This window comes from Mastigoproctus giganteus, chromosome 8 (genome assembly GCF_048544385.1).
Source record: "Mastigoproctus giganteus isolate SK-2022 chromosome 8, ASM4854438v1, whole genome shotgun sequence".
Lineage (NCBI taxonomy): Eukaryota > Metazoa > Arthropoda > Arachnida > Uropygi > Thelyphonidae > Mastigoproctus > Mastigoproctus giganteus.
In genome coordinates, this window is record NC_143582.1 from 6,038,910 (window position 1) to 6,063,470 (window position 24,561).

At 35.8% G+C, this 24,561-nt stretch overlaps 1 protein-coding gene across 1 annotated transcript in view; it reads right to left on the reverse strand.

Moving 5' to 3' along the window:
* LOC150081223 (uncharacterized) overlaps positions 1-24,561 on the reverse strand; it is a 162,167-nt gene that overhangs the window by 121,762 nt on the left and 15,844 nt on the right. The window contains exons 2-4 of the mRNA XM_090378899.1: positions 16,368-16,683; positions 15,807-15,960; positions 3,767-3,881 (exon numbers count right to left, since the gene is read on the reverse strand). Coding sequence (XP_090235025.1) covers positions 3,767-3,881; positions 15,807-15,960; positions 16,368-16,656 — 558 coding nt within the window. The 5' untranslated portion in view covers positions 16,657-16,683. The remainder of the gene's footprint in view (positions 1-3,766; positions 3,882-15,806; positions 15,961-16,367; positions 16,684-24,561) is intronic.

Genomic DNA, 24,561 nt, shown 5'->3' on the forward strand with positions numbered 1-24,561 from the left:
AGAAAGTTGTAATATTCCTCGTCGTAATATTCCTAATACTCCTAATAAAGTAATATTACTAATAATATTAATAATAAAGTAATATTCGTAATATTCCTAATAAAGTTGTAATATTCCTAATTACCAACAATACCTCAATGCCGAATACTGGCCCAGAGGTCTGTTGGTAATGCCATACTATGGGAGACTAAAGGCCAAGAACTTATCAAGCCCGAACCCCATTCCACAACAATGTATAACTACGCCAGCATAGCTACCTGTCCTCTCTAGCGGAGTCTCCCAAATTATATCTGAGAGCGGGTGCAATTTGTGGATGTCTAACGTGGAGATGATGAGCGAACGCTGGACCGGTTGCATTCCAGTTAGAATATCCAGTAAGAGGGCACATCGAACGTGACATCGATCCCGGGATGAGATTTCAGATTATTATATGAAAAGCAAATACTGTTCCGAGAGTAATCTCATCATAGTACAACCTTCCGTCAAAGTAAATATTCGACGTTTCCTACAAAACATCAGGAGTGTTGAAAACAAACTGGATGGCCTACTTGATTTGCTTTTCTGCACAGAGTATGACTTCGTCATTCTGACCGAAACCTGCCTCAGAGATGAAATGGAAATTGCTGCCTTCACCTCAAATCTTGGCTATCACATGCTGGCTGCTAATAGAATTGGGAGACGAGGTGGCGGTGTAGCAATCTGTCAAAGGAGTTCACTTCCCCCTGATTAAGGCATCCACTTATCCAGGAGGTGACATAGAAGCTGTTCTTGAAATCTACCGAATTGCTGGTTTATCGATCTCTGTGTGTGCCGTGTATTCCCCTACACCGGTTTCTGAGGATTCTGTCCTTAATCTGACAGCATGGCTGTTATCCACAATCAATCATCGGCAAAAGGTCATCATCCTCGGAGACTTTAACCTTCCACTGCCAGCCACAAAGAAGCTCCTAGATACACTGTCATTGAACATGTTGGAAATAGGCATTGGTCTTATTCATGTTCCTCCCTCACGTGGCGATGCCATCCTGCAGCACATCTTCTCAAACTGTTTAGTAAAGGAAACCCTGACCATAACTAAGAACTTCCTCCTGTCCGATCACGTTCCGATTGCTGCTATGATATCTCTGCAGGCACCTAAGGATGAACGTACACAAGTACAAACTACAAACACTGTCAGGAGAGTATACAATCCAAAATACACCAACATTGGAAAAGTTACTACCCTTTTCCAACTTTACCCATGGAACATACTGGCTGAGCCTAACATAAATGAAGCTGCCTACTGGCTTTCAAGATGGATGGAATTCATTGCAAGGTCTGCAATGTCCAAAACTTGCATCCTTAGTCCCCACTCAAAGCCATGGTGGAATGACCTCCTGACTAAGGCCTTTAGGAAAAACAGGCAACCCATGCCTCCTACAAGAAGTCGCCTTCACAAGAATCATACGCCAAACTTTCCAAAGCAAGGATGGATTTCCAGAAGAGTAAACAATTTGCTATTGACAATTTCATGAACGGCCGGCTATCCAGAGGAAAATGTGTGTGGTCCACAAGTCATACTTGCACCCCTCTATCTTTAGATGTCCAGGAATAGTGTGAGCATGTGCTGTGTTTTAAGCAAGATCACCGTGTGTCTGAGGCATATCCTTGGAACCAAGTGTTTAAAGTTTCTTCACCTTCTAGTAATACAGAAATTTCCGAAGAACAGCTAATAAAAATAATAAATTCACTACCTGCAGGTCCACCATACGAATTGACGCAATACCTCTTTTTAGTTTAAAAATTGCTTCTTATTTCATCAGCAAAGAGCTCACTCAACTCTACAACAAAGTACTCAAATTTGCACTCTGTATGATAACCAGCTTGAAGGCACCTTCAAGCTGGTTATCATACAGAGTCGTGGCAGTTCCGAAGAAGCCTTGTGCGAATAGACCGGCTGACTTCAGGCCAATATCAATTGCCTCTCCCTTCTTGAAATGCCTCTAGAAGTGCATCTATAATGATGTAGCACTCGCAATCTTTGCGCATAGGTCAGAACATACCCAGTATGCCATGCCTAATATATCTACTGTAACCTGGCTACAGTCCTTATCGCAGAAAATACTTCACACCTGGAATGACAACAAAGATCTTCACACCATTTTTCTGGACATGAAATCTGCTTTCGACTCAGTCCAAATAACACCCCTTCTTGCCTTACTTGAGAGATTCTATGAGATATCCAGAAATATGCTCGAGATCCTCAATAATTTGCTATCTAGGAGAATGCTTCACTTCAAAGGTGATGGCATTACAGTCACTAAAAGCGTCGAAGTAGGGATCCCACAAGGTGGTTCTCTCTCAGCCTTGCTATTTGCAGCAATATTCGTTCCACTAATGGATCAAATTCCAGCTTTCCTATCATATGCTAATGATATTGTATGCTACTTGCCATGCAAATGCAATGTTGGTGATTCACAAGAAAGACAAACCTCCTCTGAATCTGTAAACAGCTACCTAAATACATTCTGTAAGTATGCCGAATTTTTTGGCCTGTCAGTCAATCCAGAGAAGTCAAACTATCTCATCTTTACGCCAAGTCTGATGACTTCTGCTGATACTGCATCTTCTCTACTTCCGGAATTGGCAGGAAATGTTCTGACTCCCACAGACAGTGTCAAATTCCTAGGAGTAATCCTTGATGCCAACCTCACCTATAAAAAACAAATCCAAGCTCAGTATTCCAAAGCCCTGAGAGCGTTCTGGGGAATGAAAATTGATCTGTGCAAAATGCACAATAAGCAAATAATCAAGAAATACCTTGCAACTTACTTCTGTAAGTGCGCTCTCCTATGCCGTGGAAGTTTGGTCGGCGGCACCACCCACTAGCCTCAGGAAACTATGGGGCCTCGAATTCTGGGTGCTGAAGTGGGCCAACTTGTGGTCAACACCAGATCTACACAACATCTAAATCTACTCTCTGCTGCAACCTGCAATATATGCCCATGGTTCACAGAGCCCATGTGCTAAAAATAAAGTCATTCCTTCATCTGTGCTCAGCTAAGCAGGATCACATCACCATCTGGAACATGGTTGGTTGGCGTTTGCCAGGCAGATATCTCCGTAGTACCCCCTCCTTGTGTTCAAGACTCCAGCGGTTACAGAATTTCAAGAGACACTTCCCTAATGTGACTCTGGACACACTCAACTCGCTCAACATCGACCTGTGGACTATAGACAAGGCATATGGTGATGGCATCTTGTCCTATCTTGTTGTTTGTAAAGGACATTTATGTAAGTGCCGATCTTAGTTAGCTGATGTCATTTTATGTTCTGGTCAACTTGTAGTCCTTTTTCGCTGTAATTACTACTTCATTTTTACATTTGGATTATCATCTTTGTTTTTATCTATTATTATTTAGTTAATATTATTACTTTATTTCATTTTTTTTTCTATTATAAAACAAAATAACTTCTATAAACAACAAATGGTAAGATTCCTCTGGCTTTCTGTGTAAGAAATCACTATTGCATACAATTTATGTTAATAAAGAATCTTATTATTATTAAATAGCTCAAGCAACTGTCTTTCCCCTCTCTTAGCTCTTCTAATCAGCCTCATGAAACCTGATTCTCTCAACCTCAATTTATACTAGCTTAAATACTTTTTTTGAGACAAAAAAATAGTTAAGCTAGTATAATCAAAATTTATTTAAATATAAAAGATTTACAGGGCAGCTGTAATTCATCAGGAAAAAAAAAATTATGAACTAAGAGACAGTCATACCTTCTTCCCTTTATCTTGCAACATCTTTTCAGTGTCTTTAAGCATTTCCTGCCTCCAAAGTTCAAAGAAATAATTAGGATCTGTATAGAATTTTAAACCATCTCTGCTGTCTTCCCTAGAATGAAAGTTTAGAATAAATAATTTATTGGGAGAACACATATGTGGGAATAAACTAATTGTAATAAGAGATTAAATAATGCTGGGATCCAAATAAATTTTAAAGGGAAAAAAATTATAGTTTGTTGAAGCAAACTGGAAAGAAATCTCTACAGCAGGGGTAGCCAACAAGTCGATCGCGGCTTTAATTTCAATTGATCACGACGAATTTTAAATATATATAAAAAATAGATTGGTCAAAATCTAAATATTATTATTATGCACTCCACTGCATACGCTAATTACAAATCCGTTGAATTACGTAAACTACTCTTTTTGCCATGCAGCCGCTAGGCTTGTCTAATGAAAATTCATGCAGTTATGTGGCGAAGGGCACTGTGTATGTGTCGAATTCTTATTTAGCTTACTTAATATTAATAACTGGACAGTACTTATACGTTAATTTAATAACCTTTGATTTAAAATGAATACTATAAAAAAAGAGCAAAACATATAATTTTCATCAAGAATGGGAACTAGAATACTTTTTTTGTAATGATAAAAGAAAAATGCTGTTGTTTGATTTGCAATGCTTCCGTGGCTATACGCCCCAAAAAAATAGGGAAATTTAGAAAGGCACTTCAAAGCACTGATTAGTAGTATTTTTGCATATAAATATCAATTTTTGGCAATGGTTAAGGATTTCAAAGGGAAAAAAAATCCGATCATTTTGTAAATATGCAATATCAATTGCAAAAATATCCTGTTTTTGAATTTAATTGTGAGAAATATGTTTCCGAAATTGAGAAAGTTGTGGATGATTCTGAAACCAAATTCGGTGATTTTAAAACAATTGAAGAACATTGTTCAATATATTTGTTATCCATTTAATGTCAACTCAGATACGAAACAAATTGCAAAAAAGTCGTTGAGATTTTTCAAATGGAGAAAATATTACTTGAAAATGAAATTATTACATTGCAAAATGATATCTTCCTAAAAGTCAGATTTTCAGAAAAAGAGTTTTGGAAATATGTTTGCCGAGAAAAGTACCCAAATGTAAAAAAATGCAGTGAACTTTTAAATTCCTGTTTTGGTTCCACATATCTATGTGAATCGGCCATTTTGTATTTGAAACAAACAAAGAAACGCTCTACTCTTACGGACTTGCATAGAGAAGATTTTTAGCTGGCCTTATCACGGTATAGCCCCGATTTTGAAATCTTGGCGGGTGAAATAAACACAAACTTTGCATAAATTAAAATTTTAAATACGCGTGAATTTAAAATTTATAAACATTTTTCAATATGTATTGATTAACTTTTTTAACCATGTGCAATGAAATTCTTGAGATGGTAAATCGCAGCACATTTTGAAGAAAAAAAAGTAGATCGCATCACAAATTAAGTTGGCCACCCCTGCTCTACAGAAAAGAAAACATTCCAATAACAACCATTTAGAGGCCAACAATTTTGGCACCATTGCAAAATCCTTGCGGATATTGTTTTCAAGTCTAGAGAAATTGATTTTAAGAAATTAAAGAAATTGCATGAATTATGAGGAAAAAGACATGAAGATATGCTTTGAAAGTCATGAAGGTACATTGTGATATTTTTTATCAATTACACAATAATTATTAAATTATTGTAGTCTAGAAAAATAAATTGAATGAGGGCTAGTCACAACAAATGCTATACAGTTTCATGAATTAAAGAAATTAAATGAATTAGGAAAGAACATTAGTTCTAGAAAACCATAAATTATATATATTTATTTATATATTTAGAAACAAATTGTATGGATTGGGCTAATGGAATTAATAAAATCATTTCAGAAATTACATTAGTACCCAATCCAAAGAATTTGTTTCTAAATAAATAAATAAATACAGTAAGCCCCCGCTATTCGTGGGGGTTACGTTCCTGAGAAATGCTGCGAATACCAAAAACGCGAATACTGAGTTATGGCTCCCATAGTAATAAAGGGGTTCCGTTCCAAAGTATGAAATATATAAGAAAAACTAGTCTAAAATTTTGTCTATATATGTATTATATGTACCTTCATAATATGACTATGTACATAGACAGTACGTAGTGAAATGCAAGCATAAGGCATCAAAATGGAAATAAGAAACAATTTAATATTAAATGTAATATTTATTAGAAATTTCAAACAAATCTTTCAATCCAGCACCTTTGCTATAGCTAAAAAACTTATCCCGCCAGTGCTATCACCAGTTTTGCTCAAGTGTTGATAAAGGAGTTTTGCCTTTTCACAAATGATGAGTGAACTTAACGGAATTTTATTTTGAGTTCGGTCTTCTATCCACAGATTTAAAGCTTTTTCCATTTTTTCTAATTTAACATCACGAGTTACAGAGCAAATTTTTGAAGCAATTAGCGCACGGACACTACGGCGGATTTTTTCTTCTGATTTCTTGATTGATCATACCGTTGACTAATTGATTTTATAATGTTTTGCCACTGATGAGACACTTTCACCATTAAAAATTTTGTCTAATAACTGAATTTTACTCGCTAACGTCATCACCTTCTTTGATTTTTTCACAATTTCCTTGTTATTCATAGCCATATTTTTGTAGGGGTCAGAAAAGAACTTGTCCACAATAAAGTCACTTTTTTCTGTTAACAAACTCGAAAAAGTCTGTTTACACTAACACACTGCAAAACGGTAGATTTTTCACTTTTGTAAGCATATCAATTTATAAAATTAAAAGCAAACGACGAAACATTCCATGACAAGCGCATAACACATACTGAACAAGGATTAGAGAGAAACATCCACGCTCGCGATTCTGTCAACCCTCTCCCCCCACCCACTGAGCGCTGTTTTGACCGGGAAAGATGATTTTAGCCACGCCCATGTTTTTTTATGGCAGAATGTTCACGGCAATTTAAAATTCACATTTTTTTAGGTTTCATTTTATATTAAATCAGCGACCACGAAACCGCGAATAGCGGGGGTTTACTGTATGTACGTATGTGTATATATATATATATATATATATATATTTTTTTTTTTTTTCCGGATAAAAATAAATAAAACAGATGCCGGCATGGTAAACCAGTAGAGCAAAAGTATAATACCAATTAAATAAAATTTAGCAGCACCCCTCTGAAAGCACCAGGTCTGAATTGTGTGAAATATATCATTAACACTGGAGTTGAAAACTAACTACAACACTGGACCAACAAAACTGAAAATAAAATAAAACAGACTGACCATTATGCTCTACAGGTTTGTAGAGCATAATGACGGAGGACTACAAGGCCAATAATGGTCAGGGAATCACTTCATTTCGAACATTAGACAAATCCATGCATAAACGAACCAATACTCTGATCGATCTGCAAATTTAATGCAAAATTATAATAGAATAGAACTTAGCACTCATGTGGCAACACCATACCACCAACAAAAAATCACTGTCGAACCTCAATACATATGAAAAATTGGGCTCTAGAGGACAGTACAAATGCTGTGTTAGCATCTCACTCACTACTATTATGTAAAATAGATAAAAAACTTATAATTATAATGAAACAAAAAGTTATAATAAAAATAAGTATTGCAAGCATCAGTGGCAGCATTAATGCACAATCCAATACATGCTGCTTATAATATTTTTAGATAAAAGTAAATTAAACTGACGCCAGCACTGCAAAACTGTAGAGCCAAAGTAAAAAAAAAAATAAACATATATGATAAAACATAACAAAAAGAGTAGGAACACTCCTAAGATAATTTAGAAAAGCCTAAAAAATATACCAATTAACAAAAATATTTTAAAATGCCAATTAAATAAAATTTAGCAGCATTCCTCTGAAAGCAGCAGGTCCAAATTGTGTGAAATGTCAATATCACTAACACCAGGGTTGAAAACTAACTACAACAATGGACCAACAAAACTGAAAATTAAATAAAACAGACTGACCTTTATACAATTTAAAATGTTACAATTTGTTCTTTATACAATTTAAAATGTTACAATTTGTTCTTTATACAATTTAAAATGTTTTTCAAGCGATACTACGGCAGCATCAACAATTAATGAAAAGAAATTTATTTTGTAAATTTCTTCTGGGTTCAATATGGGATTTCTAAAATCTCTAAAAATCTTCTTTTTCGACCAACACGCCACTCCTTGAAGGAGATATCAGTGTTTAGTTCCTCACAGGAAGTGAGTTTAGTTCCACTCAGCTGTTGCTAAACAAGAGACGTATCCATTTTCCCTATACTTTTGAAAGAAATTAATTAACTCTTCCAAGTGCCTCGCTGCTATATCTATATGCACTGTTGAACTTCGCAACAATTTATTACGAAATTTTAACTTTTGTGAGTAATTCATACCAAATTACAAGACAAAATAAATTCAAATTCATACATATGTTTCTCAATGCTCCTGATTTCTACTTTTAGATCATCATCAGAAACTTTTTCTTGAATTTCATTCAATGCTGAAAAATATTCTACCAGATTAAGCAGTATAGCTTTAACACTATTCATATGACACTCCCATATAGTGTCTGACAAAGGTTTTGGTATATACTGCCTTATGTGTTTTTTCAATAGATCCCAACGAGATGTCGATGATGAAAATAAAGTATATATTCGTTGTATTGTCTTGAAAAATTTTACTCCAAGTTTGGAAGATTTGGAAATATCACCCAAAACAAGGTTTATATTGTGACATGCACGGGGAGTATATATTGCTAAAGATTTTCCTTCAAAAACTGCGCATGAACTCCTTTATTGATACCTTTCATGTTTGGCCCATTATCGAGGACCCTTGTCCTCGATAATTTTCGATTGATATGCATAATTCTTTTGGCATCAGTTTTATTTATTTTCATCTGAAAATATTATAAGCATTCTTTTTATTATAATTTTTCATTATAATTAAAGTTTTTTTATCTATATATATCTATATATGTAGGAATTGATAAGTCTGATCAAGTTTGATAAAGGCGCACAGATGGAAATGAAAAATACATAAAGTGCCAAGAACTAGAAGGGTGAGGATAGCAGAAATAAGAATTATTGTAGGTTTGTAATGAGAGAAAGAATGTGAATTCTATTATGTTATGATGAATTAAGAAAATTGTAGAATTATAGGTTGAATCACAAAGCCAATTGGAGGTGAGTGAACTGTAAAGCAAAATGATTAAAAAAATAAAATAAAATAAAAGGTAAGACAGCCTAAGTCGAAAAAAGAGGATAGCAAAAATGCAAAAATCTGATGTCAGCTAAAGTAAATATCGATACATAGTCAGCAAAAGTACACATTTGATAACCATTTAGGCCTGAACCTTAAACAATATTTCTTAATAAGCATGAAACTTTTAGTAGCTTCCATGATTAATTCCTTGAATGCTTCCCACTTAGAATTTGCTATTGGTAACATCATCAGTTGATCCCACTGTACTCACCTTTACGGAAGCAAAAACCCTTTCCTTTACCCCTAATGGTAATTATATCTTTAAGTAAATCCCACATCAGTACATTGTGATCACTGCCACCTAGTGGTTCCTTTATCTGCAAATTCTTAATACATGAATGATGACTGCTGATAACCAGATCAAGAGTATTACCCTCTCTGGTTGTCTCTCGAACATGCTGCTGCAGAAAACAATCATCCAATAAATCCACAAAAGTCTTACTAGTGTGCAAGTGACCAACCCACAAGTTCCAGTCAATATCTGGGAAGTTAAAATCCCCCATTATAAGACATCCTGATTTATTAGCCCACTATTTCTCTGTAAAACTGTTCATTGTACTCATTCGAGTCATTAGGCCTATAACACAATCCTACTCTTATTTTTGCTTTTGCAGTGCTTATGTCATACCAAACTGACTCAACAGTGCACTGTTCATCTATATCAACTGGATGCACTTCTTTTGATTTATGTTTTTCTTAATTAACAGCATAATATCTCCTCCCTTCCTATCCTGTCTGTACACATTGTACTCCCCAAATTCCAATTCTGCATTCCTAATATCTGTGTGACACCACGTCTCTGATACCCCAACAATATCCACCTTTGATGTCTTGACCAACACTTCAAATTCATCAAATTTATTTACTATACTTTTGGCATTGATATACATGCACCTATTCTTATTCTTAGTTACCCTAACACATCCCATATACCCACTTGTTTCACGATGACTGCCATCAGTCCCTGAAACCCCCAGCTCCCCTTGCTCCAGGCCACTGCTTCTATCATGTCTGCAATTCTGCCCAGACTGCGATAGAAGGGAGTATATGATGAGAGCCTTGTCGATCAATTCGGCCCTGGAAAGATTGTGCAAGGCTCAAGGGATAGAATTTTTTTCAGCTTGGTCTGTACTTGTTAACAGGAGAGACTGCTTCTACAGGGATGGGATACACTTAAATAGAAAGGGTGCAAGAATATTTGCTGATGCTATCGAGGCAGTGTTAGGTGGGTCGGAAAACTGCTAGCTTGGGGGGATACAAGGACTAATAGTTTAACAGTAGCCACAGGCAGAGGTGAAGGTGATTCTTGCACAACTTCTATTAGAATAAGTAGCGACCTGGAGCGAGGGGTGTTGGGGGTTTCAGGGACGGATGGCAGTCATCTTGAAATAGGCGGGTATATGGGATATGTTAGGGTAACTAGGAATAGGAGCATGTATGCTTGCATGTATGGCCGACCGGGCTAGCCGAGTGGGTAAAGTACCTGCCCGGCAACCCAAAGGTCACGGGTTCGATTCCCGCCTCGGGCTTGGATCAAAGTACTGCAAAAACCTTGGGAGGTGCAATATGGCCACAGAAGCCGATGCGCCAACAACTACCAAATCAAAAAAAAAAAAAAATCAATCAAAAGCTTGCATGTATACCAATGCTAGAAGTATAGTAAATAAATTTGCTGCCGCCTCCGTAGCCAGGTGGGAAGGAGCAGCAGTGCATAGCACACACTTCTTGATTGGACCGGGGTTCAAGCCCGTCACCACCAAATACGGAGGATGCGGAAAGGTCAGAGAATGACCACCGCATATCCCGGAGCAATATGGCCTTAGTTGCTAATGCTCCTAAAAACCAAACAATAACAACAACAAATAAATTTGATGAATTTGAAGTGTTGGTCAAGACATCAAAGGCAGATATTGTTGGGATTGCAGAGACGTGGTGTCACACAGATATAAGGAATGCAGAACTGGAATTTGGGGAGTACAATGTGTACAGAAAGGATAGACAGGATAGGAAGGGAGGAGGAGGGTTATGCTGTTAATTAACAAAAACATGAAACCTAAGGAAGTGCATCCAGTTGATATAGATGGACAGTACAATATTCAGTCAGCTTGGTGTGACATAAGCAATGGGAAAGCAAAAATAAGAGTAGGAGTGTATTATAGGCCTAATGAATCTGATGAGTACAACGAACAATTGTACAGAGAAATAGAATGGGCAAGAAAATCAGAATGTCTTATAATGGGGGATTTTTAACTTCCCAGATATTGACTGGAACTTGTGGGTTGGTCACTCTCACACTAGTAAGACTTTTGTGGATTTATTGGATGATTGTTTTCTGCAGCAGCATGTTCGAGAGGCAACCAGAGAGAGTAATACTCTTGATCTGGTTATCAGCAGTGATCATTCGTGTATTAAGAATTTGCAGATAAAGGAACCACTAGGTGGCAGTGATCACAGTGTACTGATATGGGATTTACTTAAAGATTTAATTACCATCAGGGGTAAAGGAAAGGGTTTTTGCTTCCGTAAAGGTGAGTACAGTGGTCTCAGAAAGTTTTTAAATTCTGTACAGTGGGATCAACTGACGATGTTACTGACGATGTGACGATGTTAATAGAACTGGTCTTGGAACTGTTTATGAAAAAGCACACTAACTAATGTCAGTTTGAATTTTACCTAGTTTGATGGCCTAAAATATTATGTGTGTTGAATAAAATTTTCACAAAAAATAAATGTAATCTATTTTTATTACTAAATATTAGCATTCTAGTTTTAATATTTATCATTTGAAGCACAGTTGAGAGTGACGAGTTACTGGCCCACACTGATGACCACTGGGTTGTCCCTCCTTAAACCTCTGATACCACCTACTCCCTGATGAGAAACCAAACAGCTTGGAAACAGTGCTGTTTCAGTGGTGGTACTCAACTGTAAATAAGTAACAGCAGTCTTCTCTAATGGGGAAGCTTTACTTATTTGAAGTATAAGGAAAGAAACTCACTGTGAAGGATTTCACAATATGAGATGTTACAATAATGATATCAATTTTGGTTTGTTTAAAAAACTTTGGTTTGTTTAAAAAAAAAAAAATTAAACTATGTGGTAATGATGCAAATGCACTAACATCATAGCTTGAATTTTATGGAGCTTGTGGCTTTCTGCCCTAAAACATTATTATATGTGCTGAATAAAATTTTCACAAATTTCATTCACTATTTTTAATTTTATTTTTTATTCAAAACCATTATTTAAATGTGGCTGGTTTTTTTTTATAAATGAACTATCTCTTTTCTGTTAATTTATCTGATGCTCTTTTTCTTTACAAGAGAGCTGTACATTTCTTATTTAAATCTGATGTTAACCTGCATATTTTATGTAGTTTATATTTTTACATATTATTGTGCCTCATTTTTCTTCAATTGATTTTATTAGTTCCTCTAAGCAGATATTAAATAGATATGAGGATAAAAGACAGCCCTGCATAACTCCTTTCTCTATTTCAAATTTCTCCATTTTAAGGTTGCTGAATTTTACAATTGCTTTTGTTTTTTTAGGTAGAAATTATTTAAAAACATGAGTATTTCTTGATCTAGTGGTATTTTTTGTAGTTGTTTTATTAAATATTCTCTGTTTTCTGAGTCAAGTGCCTGCTTGAAATCAATGAAGCACAGAGTCCAATATTTTTCTGCAATAATCTTTAGCATCAATATTTGGTCCATTGTTGATCTGTCTTTTCTAAATCCTGCTTGTTCTTCCCCTATTGTTTCCTCATATATTTTAAGTATCCTATTTTGTAAGAACCTTATGAATATTTTATATATATGGTTAAAAAGGGTAATGGGTCTATAATTATGACAATTTTATTTTTTTTTGTGTATAGGTACAATTATTCCACTTTTCTTGGTATATAGAATTATGTAAATAGAATTAGATTAATGAATTGTGTGAGATTTTTAAATTGTTTCACCTCAAATTTCCATATTTCTGCTTTGATACCATCATTTCCAGTTCCCTTGCCATTCTTCATTTGGCTAATTGCTTTCTGAACTTCTTTTGTTATGGTTTGTTATTTGATTTTTAGGAGCATTAACAATTAAGACCATATTGCTCCGGGAAATGCGGTGGTCATTCCCTGACCTTTCCGTATCCTCCGTATTTGGTGGTGACGGGCTCGAACCCCGGTCTAATCAAGAGCGTGTGCTATGCGCTGCTGCTCCTTCCCACCTGGCTACGGAGGCGCCCTTTTGTTATGGGGGTGCTTTATCTCTCCTATTATCTAAGGCAAGAATATTTTTTCTTTCCCCTTTAAACAAGGTTTGATAATATTCTTTCCATATATTTTTTTTAATTTCTTACATGTTTCCTGATTTATATTGTTTTTCACTATTGGTGTTTTCAGGATGTATGTTTTAGAGATTTCCTTTATAACCCAGTAAGTTGCTTTAGAGTCATGCCATTTATTTGCTTCTTTGCACAATTTTGCTTTATCTTCCAGTCATTTCCTTTTAGCTGCTTTATAAAGGTTGCCTATTTTATTTTTTAGGCTTTTATATTTTTTTTCAGTGTTTTCTTTGTTTAGGAGGTTTTTCATTTGTCCTTTTTCTGTCCATACATTTAAGATTTCTGTTGTAATCTAAGGATTATTTGGTTTTGGTTTAGTTCCTAAGGTTTCTAAAGCTGCAACTTTAATCATTTGTTTAGTTTTCTCCCATATATTTTCCACACATGTCGGATAGTTCATATCTTTTAATTTTTCTTGCAGTGTTTTCCCATAAATTTCCTTTATTTTGTCTTCCTCAAATCCTGATATATTTAATGTTGCTCCATTGTTCTTTAGCTTCGTATTTTTAAATTTCCATTTAATTGTTGCTGCTAGCAGTTCATGGTTGGTGTCAAAATTTGTACTTCTTAGAGTTTTAACATTTCAAATAAATGATTTCCAATTGTTATTTATTAAGATTTAGTAGATGCAGTTTTTTGTATTTCCGTTAGATGACATCCATGTATATTTATGTTGAAATCTGTGGTAGAACAGTGTGTTGTTGATAAATAGTTTGTTTTCATTGCAAAAGTTCAAGAGTTCTCTCTTGAACAGGGGTAAAGAGGTAATTATCCCATTGTACTGGTGGGGGGGGGGGTCTATAAAGAAGTCTTTGAAAACTAGGAATCTGAAGGGTGATCTAACTGAATTGTATAAAGCTTTGAAAGAGATAAGTAAACTGAATGTTGATAGCATCTTTACTCTTCCTGGGTGAAGTACAAATGAGTGGGAGGGTTAAACTGGAAAAGGATGGCTGCAGAATACATTTCCATTCAAATTCACGTCCACTAAATGTTGTGGAAGTGGATAGTTTAAATAAATTTAAGGACGGTTTGGACAAAATGATTGAATGGGCAACTTCCCCCACCCCACCCCAGGCTGGTGATGTATAAGTCTTGCTTCCTTGCATCATATTGCTAACACCAATACTAAATTCTTGAAGGCCACTGATGGGAAAAAAGAGCACACTTTAAGGGTATTTTGAAAATGCTTCAATGTCACAAATGCAAATGACCATGAAGAAGTCAGCACCTACTGTAGGAATGACACATGGAAGTTATGGATTGATTGTCACCAATTGCACTGGATTTCAAGTGGTCACTTAAAAAATGACAGGAAAGGATTGCTGAGATAGATAACCAATTAAGTTTCGAATTAAAGCCCTATGATGTTGAAAAACTGTCGGTAGCAGACTGAAAATCCGGACACACAAATGTTGGTTTAACTGAGTGATTTGAAAGTCCAAGGGAAGATGGGAGCATTGGGAGGAACTTTTAGATGAGTACCCAAATGCAGAGAGACCTAGGAGGATGTACCAACTGTAGAGAGAAAAGTGTTTTTTTCTACAGAAGACTGAAATGAATCGTAGCCGAGTGGTCAGGAGCGGGAGTGCAGTAGCACACGCTCTTTGAGTAGACCGGGGTTCAAGCCCCTGACTGCTGAATACGGTCGATCTGCCAACCTGCACTGGACCAGCGTGGCAGATTATGGTCCATTTCCCTCAGCATGAATTGTTGAGGAGGCTTCCATCCTGCAGTGGGTTGATAATGGCTGCACTTTACCTTTTTTTTTTATACTGGTTTCTACTGATTTCTTGCTACAAAGAAATCCTACATGAGAGGAAGAAGACTAGGATGCAATAAACTCTAGATTCCTTTTGCAAAAAGAAGGATATGCCTTTAGAAATCCACAGTCATCAAACTTTCAGAATTTTAGTTTGTGATATGTAGCTTGAAGGTGATTCACCCTTTAAAAAGTAACTTTATATGCACATTGTTATGTTTAAATCCATAAAATTATCATTAAACAAGTTTTTACTGGTGTTTATCAATCTGCAAAATGAGTTTAATGCTTAAGTTTGTCATCCCTGGAACCAATTATTATTAAATACAATAGTGTAGTTAGGGGATGGAGGAGGTGAACACTATCTTTCACTTCACTTAAATATCTTTCACCTAAGCCATCAATGTTCCAACTTAAATACCAACTTTTGACCATGAATAATGGATGAAACTGTCCACCATAACGAGCAAATGTTAGTTATTTAAAAATTTTAAAAATGTACTTAAGATTAGTAACACATTAGATAATATACACTGAAAAATTCTTTCCCTATATAACAATACTTAAATATAACGATAAAATCCAAAGAAAGCAAAAAATCATACCTGTAAGGATTTAATTTATCTAGAGGTGGTGGCCTATCACAAGAGTAATGCATTTCTAACATAGCTCTGGGCATAGTTGTCCGAGATACCACTTGTTGATCATATACAACAGAACTTTTGAAAGCTTTTCTCATGTGAATATCTTGTAAAGACACTGAAAATATAATTCAGATTTAAAATAAATATAATCTAAAATAGGATAAATGTAAAAGGGAGATTAATCACAATTGGCATATTAATTGTTAGTACAGAAAATGGTTATCAAAACCTACAAGTTACTTTAACAAATTCATAAAATCTGCATTCAGTTGCTAAACTCTTGATCTGAATTTGAGGAGAGATTAATAAATACTTGAAAGAAAGAGGTAAATGAAAGGAAGGAAGGTGACATTAGTTTATTTATTTTACTTTAATTTAAAATTGATTTATTTGTTTATTTTATTCATTGGTGCAACATAAGGTTGTTTCCTTGCATCATTTTGCTGATACTTTCCAGAAATTTAGGAACTATACTTAGATTTAAAATAATAAATAGATAAAATAAAACCTAAAACTGAGTACCTTCTTCTTCATTAGAATCCAATCGTGTAACATTTATTGCAAGACGTTCAATCCTGCCTTGTAAAGAATTAGTTCTCTCTGAAATGAATGTTGCTTCCTTAAATAAAGTTGAAAATATATCCTCGGCATGTTTGGAGAGGGATGAAAGCTGGCGGATGATATTAGCTAATGTGCCATTATTCACATACTCTAATTCATTTGGCAATTCAACAGCAAATTTATTAAAGCTCAAAGGCTGGGTTATGCGACACACATGAACTGGCTCGATTACCCGATGTAACAATGGCATTGTACCAGTTTAATATCGTAAAAAGCCCTGTTAAAACAACAAAATTTGATATTAAAACAAAAGTGAAAAATACATTTCATGTACAGTTTATGAAATTGCACTGTTAAGTTTTATATGAAAAAGCCAAAATCCTAAATAAATCACAATTTCCATATAATAATAATTTTTTTATAGCATAGCAGGAAAAAATTTACATTAAAGCTATACAAGGTGCTTTGATTAAAAGGCACCAAGGTCTATCTCACCAATTTTTAGATTTAAGTTATTTATTGTCTGGACTTTTGTGTCATATTTGAACTGAAATTTTTGAATCGGATGTTAAAATTTGACTTAATATTCTCATTTATATTTCAAAATTTCTAAATTAAAACTTTGCCTAATCAAATACTTTTTCTTAAATGGGAAAGCTGTTCCCTGCCCTCAGTTTAGCTTAAAAACATCATCACTGAGCTTTTAAAACAAAGTAATCATTTTATTTGAAGGGTGCAATGCTCAGTCTTCAGTATGCATTTAGCTGTGTAGAACTGCTGGCTACATGAAGGCAGTTTACATCATCTCTACTTACACTAGAACCATTGTGGTTGTTTTGTGTTTCTTCAAATAAAAAAAAGTCGGTTTTACATTTGTTTTAAAAGTATACCAATGACATGTTTTGGCTAAATCATGGGCAGTGAACAACTTTCCCACTGAGAAAAAAAAAAGAAATGGATTAAGCAAAATTTTAGTTTAGAAATTATAAAATCTAAATGGTAATACTTACACCAATTCTTCAAATTCCAGCCCAAATATGACAAAAAAAAAAAAAAAAAAAAGTATAGACAAAAAACAGCCTAAGCCTGAAAATAAGCAAGAGAGATCACAGTACCTTTTAAATGAAACACCCTGTGCACTTAATTCATTCAACACCAAGGCGATATAATTTGTTATAATCAACAAATATTACTTGTTAAACGAAAATACAGATTGAACACTGGCATTCCTCTGGGGTATAACTGGAATCCCTATCATTTCCATCTTCACCAGTGATATTCCTTCCAACTGTGTCGATTGAAATATCAGTATATTAAATTCAGTATGTTTACTGTATTCAAATGACCTGAAGTTATTATTATTATCTCAATATTATATTATAATTATTACCTTTTACTGCCAAAAGCAACAAACCAAAAACAATGTGAAATGGCACTCACAAATGAAATGCCACTGACGTTTAAAAAATTCAAAAAATAAATAAAAAACAAAACAAATAATTACATTTTAAATTGTGGCTCAGACTGTAATAGTAGTCTAACCACCTATTATTTTAAATTAGTGATTACCACACTACTGCATTCAGGTCCACAATTATGAATTAAAACATTATTTGTATACTAAACTATTTTCATATAGAAACATGACTTGAATAAAACCCGAGAGGGATTCACCGGGTAATAATGTTCCAAATGATGTTGTTTGTTTGTTATTTGGATTTTAGGAGCATTAACAACTAAGGCCATATTGCTCCGGGGATATGCAGTGGTCATTCACTGACCTTTCCGCATCCTCCGTATTTGGTGGGCACGGGCTCGAACCCCGGTCTGATCAAGAAGCGTGTGCTACGCACTGCTGCTCCTGCCCACCTGGCTATAGAGGCGCCACAAAATGATGTAATTGTTTGTGCTATTGAGCAGTTGCATGAAAGAGTGAATTATTTGGGATTTTCGAAATGAAGGGACACTCCAAAGATTTGATATTTGAGTTCTTGATTAGCTATGTGATAGAGTGCTGAAGTTAAGCCATTTCAATATCTAATATTTAAGTTGTAAGGGTAATGCAGGGGAAAAGGTGACCAGAGTGAAGCACGGTAATGTTTAATGAAGTTGGTAGTACCTCTATTTATGATTCTAATGACGCTTTTGCATTTCAGGCCACTCTCAAATTGCTCATATGACGGTTAATATATTACTTTCAAGCACTGAAAATGTAATCAGCTAGGCTGTCAAACATAAGCAAACTATACATCTGTGTATATTATGGAACATTATACATTGGTGCATCTGTTCAAATACATCATTTTAAGTTTAGTATATTAATACCCCAACATATACTAAACTTAAAATTAGCATCAGTTTATCAACAGAGGGATTCTTCTAGTTTCTGTGATGTCATTAAAAATATATCAGACTTTGGATCCACTTTGAGGTGGACTCAACATCAACCAAACATTTCTTTGGTATACTCTCAATTAGGTTCCCTAAGAGATACAAAAAAACACAATTCAAACTGTGGCACACACACGCGCACACACTTAATACAATCCAATCCAATCTAGAATAATCATTTACAGTTTCAAATCCTTGTTTACCTACCAATAGAATGCAACTGAAAAAACAAAAAGCCATAATGAAATTTTTCTGCATTGCAAATGGAGAAATAACCACAATAACTATGCCAAAACATCTATTTTAAAAGAAGACTACAACACACCCTTCTTATCCAATGACAAAACACACTGCTGGAAGTCAACCAGCAGTTAGTTTAACAATACTCATGCTGTATGTCAATGTTCGGTTCAGTCAAAGGGTGACATGAATAATTACAGACCTGTTAGTTTGACTTCTGTCCCAAGGAAAATAATGGAGTCACTGGCTAATGAAATAATCTAGGACCATTTAGAGAGGAATGCAGTTATACTGCATTCTTACTGCAACCACAGCATGGATTTGTTAAAGGGCAATCTTGTCTGACCAATCTGATTGGCTAACTATGCCACAATAAAAAATGAACTGAAGGTAAAAAATAATTTTGACATCATATACTTAAAATTTCAGAAAAGGTTCTGATACTGTTGCATATAAAAGACTGCTACACAAATTAGAAGTATGGCATTAATGGCAAATGACTGCCATGATAAAGAGGTGGCTGAGTGGTAGAAGACACAGTGGTTATCAATGGACACTGCTCTTCTTGGATTAATAGGGATAAGGAGGTGATCATCCCACTGTGTAAAGCATGGTTAGGCCACATCTTAAGTAATGCATACAAATCGGAAGACCCATTTTAGAAAGGAATGGGAATGGAGGGTGGGTGGTGGTGAAGAGAGGAGACAGAAGAGCAACAAGATTGATGAGGAGCAAAAAGGTGTTCTTACTAGGAAAGACTACAATTCTGCAGCATTGAGAGACCAGGCACCTGTGAGGAGATCTGATTAAGGTGTTTAATGCTATGAACAGACTGTGTAACCTCAATGCTGATAGAAACCCTTCCTCTTGCTCAGACTACACACAAGGGGATATAAATTCAAATTGAAGAATAGTTGCAGATCAGATATGCAAAATTTGCCTTGGCCAGATGGTGGTTAACTGTTGAAACAAATTCCCATCTGGTGTTGTAAAGGTGTGTAGTTTGAATAAATTCAGGGGAAACTGGATAAACTGTTAGAGGGGGATGGACAAGTGAAATGAGAAGTTCTTTTTGTTTTATGCTGATGCTGTATAAACTTGCATTATTTGCTGCTGCTGCTACTCGTACTACAAATAATAATAATATTCAGGTGTTTGCACATATATATGCAAATACCTAAAAAGGCACCTGGGGTGGATAGGATCTATCCAATTATATTAAAGGAGACAGCAAAAGAAGTAAGCAAACCTTTAGCCATAGTTATATGAGCATCCTTCGATTCATGGGAGATCCCCATTGATTGGAATTGTTTCAATGTGTCCCCAATTAACAGATGGGGATTAAAGAATGAAAGGAATAATTACAGACCATATTAGCTTGAGATCTATTCCAGGTAAAACAATGGGGTCAATGGTTAAAGAAGAAGTAATGAAGGACCAACTAGACAGGAATGCAGCTATATTCCATTCAGAACATGGATTTGTTAAGGGGTTACCTTAATCTGATCAATTTGATTGGATACTATAATGCAATAACAAAGAAACTGGATGGAAAAAAATAACTTTGACATCACATATTTAGATTTCAGAAAAGTTTTCGATACTGTTGAACATAAAAAGCTGCCAAACAAATTGTACCAGTGTGCCATTAGTGGTAAGCAAATTCTATGAATAAAGGAATGGTTGAGTGGGAGAAGACAGAGTAGTTATGAATGGGCACTGCTCTTCTTGGACTACTGTTATTAGTGGAGTTCCCTAGGGGGTTCACTGATGGGCCCAGTGTTATTTTCTATATTTATTAGTTGTTGGCGCATCAGCTTCTGTGGCCACATTGCACCTCCCAAGGTACTTTGATCCAAGCCCGAGGCAGGATTCGAACCCGCGACCTTTGGGTTGACAGGCAGGCACTTTACCCACCCAGCTAGCCCGGTCGGCCTATATTTATTAATGATGTTGATGAAAGTATATCAGGCTTAATATCTTTTAAGTTTTCAGACAATAAGAAGGGGGTGTGTTATGGGTGTTTATTGGTGCATAAGCTACACTGACTATAGTGCACCTACAATAAGAAGGTTGGCAGGGTGGTTAATAATAGTAGTCAATGCAAGCTAGAGCAACAAGATCTAGAAAAATTAGGCTAATGTGCTGAGAAGTGACAATTGAAGTTTTAATACTGACAAAAGCAAGGTACTGCATATGGGTAGCAGTAATCTGTGAATAAGATACCACCTGGTGCAGCAAGATTAGTGGAGAACAAAAAAGAGCTGGGGATAACTGTGCTGTCAGAGACTGCTTCCAGGGCAGCTCATGGAGTTTTGTAAATGATATGCAAGAATTTTTCCAGCAGGAATGAGGAAATGATTTCCCTTTGTATAATGCAATGGTTAAGCTACATCTTGAATATTGCATACAAGTCTGGAAGCCTCGTTTTAGGGAGTACGTTGACCTGTCGAAATAGATGCAGAGCAGGGTAATGAGATTAATGAGGGGAACAAAATGGTACTCTTATCAGGAAAGGCTTCAGTTCTGCAAACTGCAGTATCTGAAAACTAGGCACAGGCAGTGAGATTTGATTGAAGTGTTTAAGGCTTTGAATGGGTTGAGTAAGATAAATCCTTATGGAATCCTTTCTCTTGCTCACTACATAAAACAAGGCATAAGTTCATACTGATGAAGGATGATTACAAGAAAGATGTGCAAATATTAGCATTCAGCCAGAGGGTAGTTGATTGTTAGAAAAAATTTCCAGCTAGTGTTGTGGAAGTGGGTATAGAATAACCAAACAGACTATTAGATTGGACTACACAGGTGATATTGGAAGTTTTTTTTTATCCTGTATAAGCTTGCTTTCTTGAATCATTTGCCACTGCTAGTACTAACGCTAATGTTATTAGCAGGGTGCCATATGGTTCAATGCCGGGCCCATTGCTGTTTTCTACATTGATTAATGATACTGATGAAGCCATATCAGGCTTAATGTCTAAGTTTGTAGATGATAGTAAGGTTGGCAGGTTGGTTAATCAGAGTAATCAGGGTATGGTATTGCAATAAGATCTAGACATATTGGGTAGTGGGCTGAGAAGTGTTAATTGAAGTTTGATATTGACAAATGCAAGATACTTCATGAGGGGAGCAGTAATCTCAGATTAATGTGCCGTGTAGTACCACACTCAGGATAGTGGATATTGAAAAAGACGGTGTAATTGTGCAGTCAAATATGATGTTCTCTAATTATTGCAGACAGGCTGCCAGGACAGCTCATAGATTTTGTCAACAATATACAGGAATTTTGCCAGTAGAGATAAGATCCCACACCGGGTGGAAAAGGCCTGGGTTCGAATCCCATAGATGACGCGAGAAACTTTAATAGGCTTTTTTCACTCCGTAGCTGAGTTAGTCAGTCTCAGACATAGATAGCAAGGTTTTTTCCCCCCAGAAACTGGGGTTTTTTTCATCCACCAAAACAGGCAAATCAACCGTAGAACACATGCAATTTACAGACATAATACATAAATGGGTATATATAAGAAATTATGGGTGGCCCTAATATAATAGTTTGAGTTTGTTTTTTTTTTGAGTAGAGATAAGGTGAGGCCACATCTTAAATACTGTATACAGGTCTAGAGGTCTCATTTTAGGAATGACGTGGTTCTGTTTGAAAATTGCTGCAGAGAAGATCAACATGATCAGCGAGATGAATAAAAGGGTACTCTCATCAGGAAAGGCTTCAAGTCTGCAAACTGCATTGCTGGAGACCAGGCACCTGTGATGAGATCTGACTGAGGTGTTTAAGGCTTTGAATTGATTGAATACACATATTGCTGATGGAATCCTTCCTGTTTCTCAGACTAAACATATCAAGAAGCACACTTTAAAACTGAGGAAGGAGTTGCAAGGTAGCAATTTTCCTTCAGCCAGTAGACTCGATTGTTGAAATAATCAACCACCTGCTGGCTGAAACAACCAACTGGTGTTGAAAGCTGGGTGGTTTGAATAAATTCAATGAAGGACTAAACAAACTGCTAGGTTATGTGGGAGGTGTTGTCTTTTTATTTTGGCTGATGCTGTATAAGCTTGCTTTTTTGCATCCTTTGCCCCTACTGATACTAATGCTAACGATCATCAGTATTTGTGCAATCCTGACTTGGTGGATTATGGCCTGCTGCTGATGCATCATAAAAAATGAAACAGCCACCCATCTTATGATATACATATCACTTAATTCACATGCTTAATCTGTAATCAAGTTACTCATGGCATATGTATGCCTTACACTGAGTAATTTGATTACAGACTAAATCCTATTTACTGTCAGATTCTGTGTCCCCTGGCAATTTATAATCATGATGTGCATTTTTTTTTTGCTACCACTATGCTCATTAGTTCATCTAACATTTGCTTTTTCCAACACACTCAATATATCTGTAGTGGCTTTTAGGATCACGTCCCTGACACTTTCCATTAGGCATCTGCATTTTTTAAAATTGGTTGGTCCCACTGGAAAAAAAAAAAAAAAAATTCAAAATGTCTAAGACCATTATTACCCTTTGCAAAAAGAAAATCCCTTTCCTTTCTCTTCAAAGTAGTTATTTCATTTGAATAAATCTCTCAACAACACAGTATGATCACTGCCATCTAGTGGTTCCTTTAATTGAGAATTTTTAATACATGATGAATCCTGCTGCACAAATTGGAGCAGTGTGGCATTGGAGGCAGATTGCTGCTATAGATAAAGTGATGGTTGAGTGGGAGAAGACAGAGAGTGGTAATCAATGGACACTGCTCATCATGGACTAATGTTATTAGTGGAGTCCCTCAGGGTTCAGTATTGGATCCATTGCTGTTTTCTGTATTTATAAACGATATTGATAATGGTATATCAAGCTTAATGTCCAAGTTTGCAGATGATATGAAGGTTGTCAAGGTTGTTAAGGACACTAATGACTACGCTGCTGCAACAGGATCTAGAAAAGTTGAGCAGATGGGCTGAGAGATGGCAAATGAAGTTTAACATTGACAAATGTAAAGTACTACATATGGGAAGCAGCAACCCAAAAGTGGCATATCAACTCTGTGGTACTACACTGACAGTGGTAGAGAATGAAAAGGACCTGGGGTAATTGTGCAGGCAGATATGAAGTTTTCTGAGGAATGCAGACGGTCTGCAAGAGTAGCTCATAGTGTCTTGTCAATGATATACAGGAATTTTTCTAGCAGGGATAAGGAGGTGATTATCCCCTTATATAAGGCAATGGTCAGGCCACACCTTGACTACTGTATACAGGTCTGGAGGCCTCATTTTAAGAAGGATGTAGAGCTGTTGGAACGAGTACAAAGAAGGGCAACAAGATTAGTGAATGGAACAATGGGTTGCTCTTACGAAGAAAGGCTTAAATTTTGCAAATTACAGTGTCTGGAGACTAGGCACCTACGAGGTGACCTGAGTGAGGTGTATAAATCCTTGAATGGTTTGAGCATGCTCAATACTGATGGAATTATTCCTCTAGCTCAGAATAATAATTTG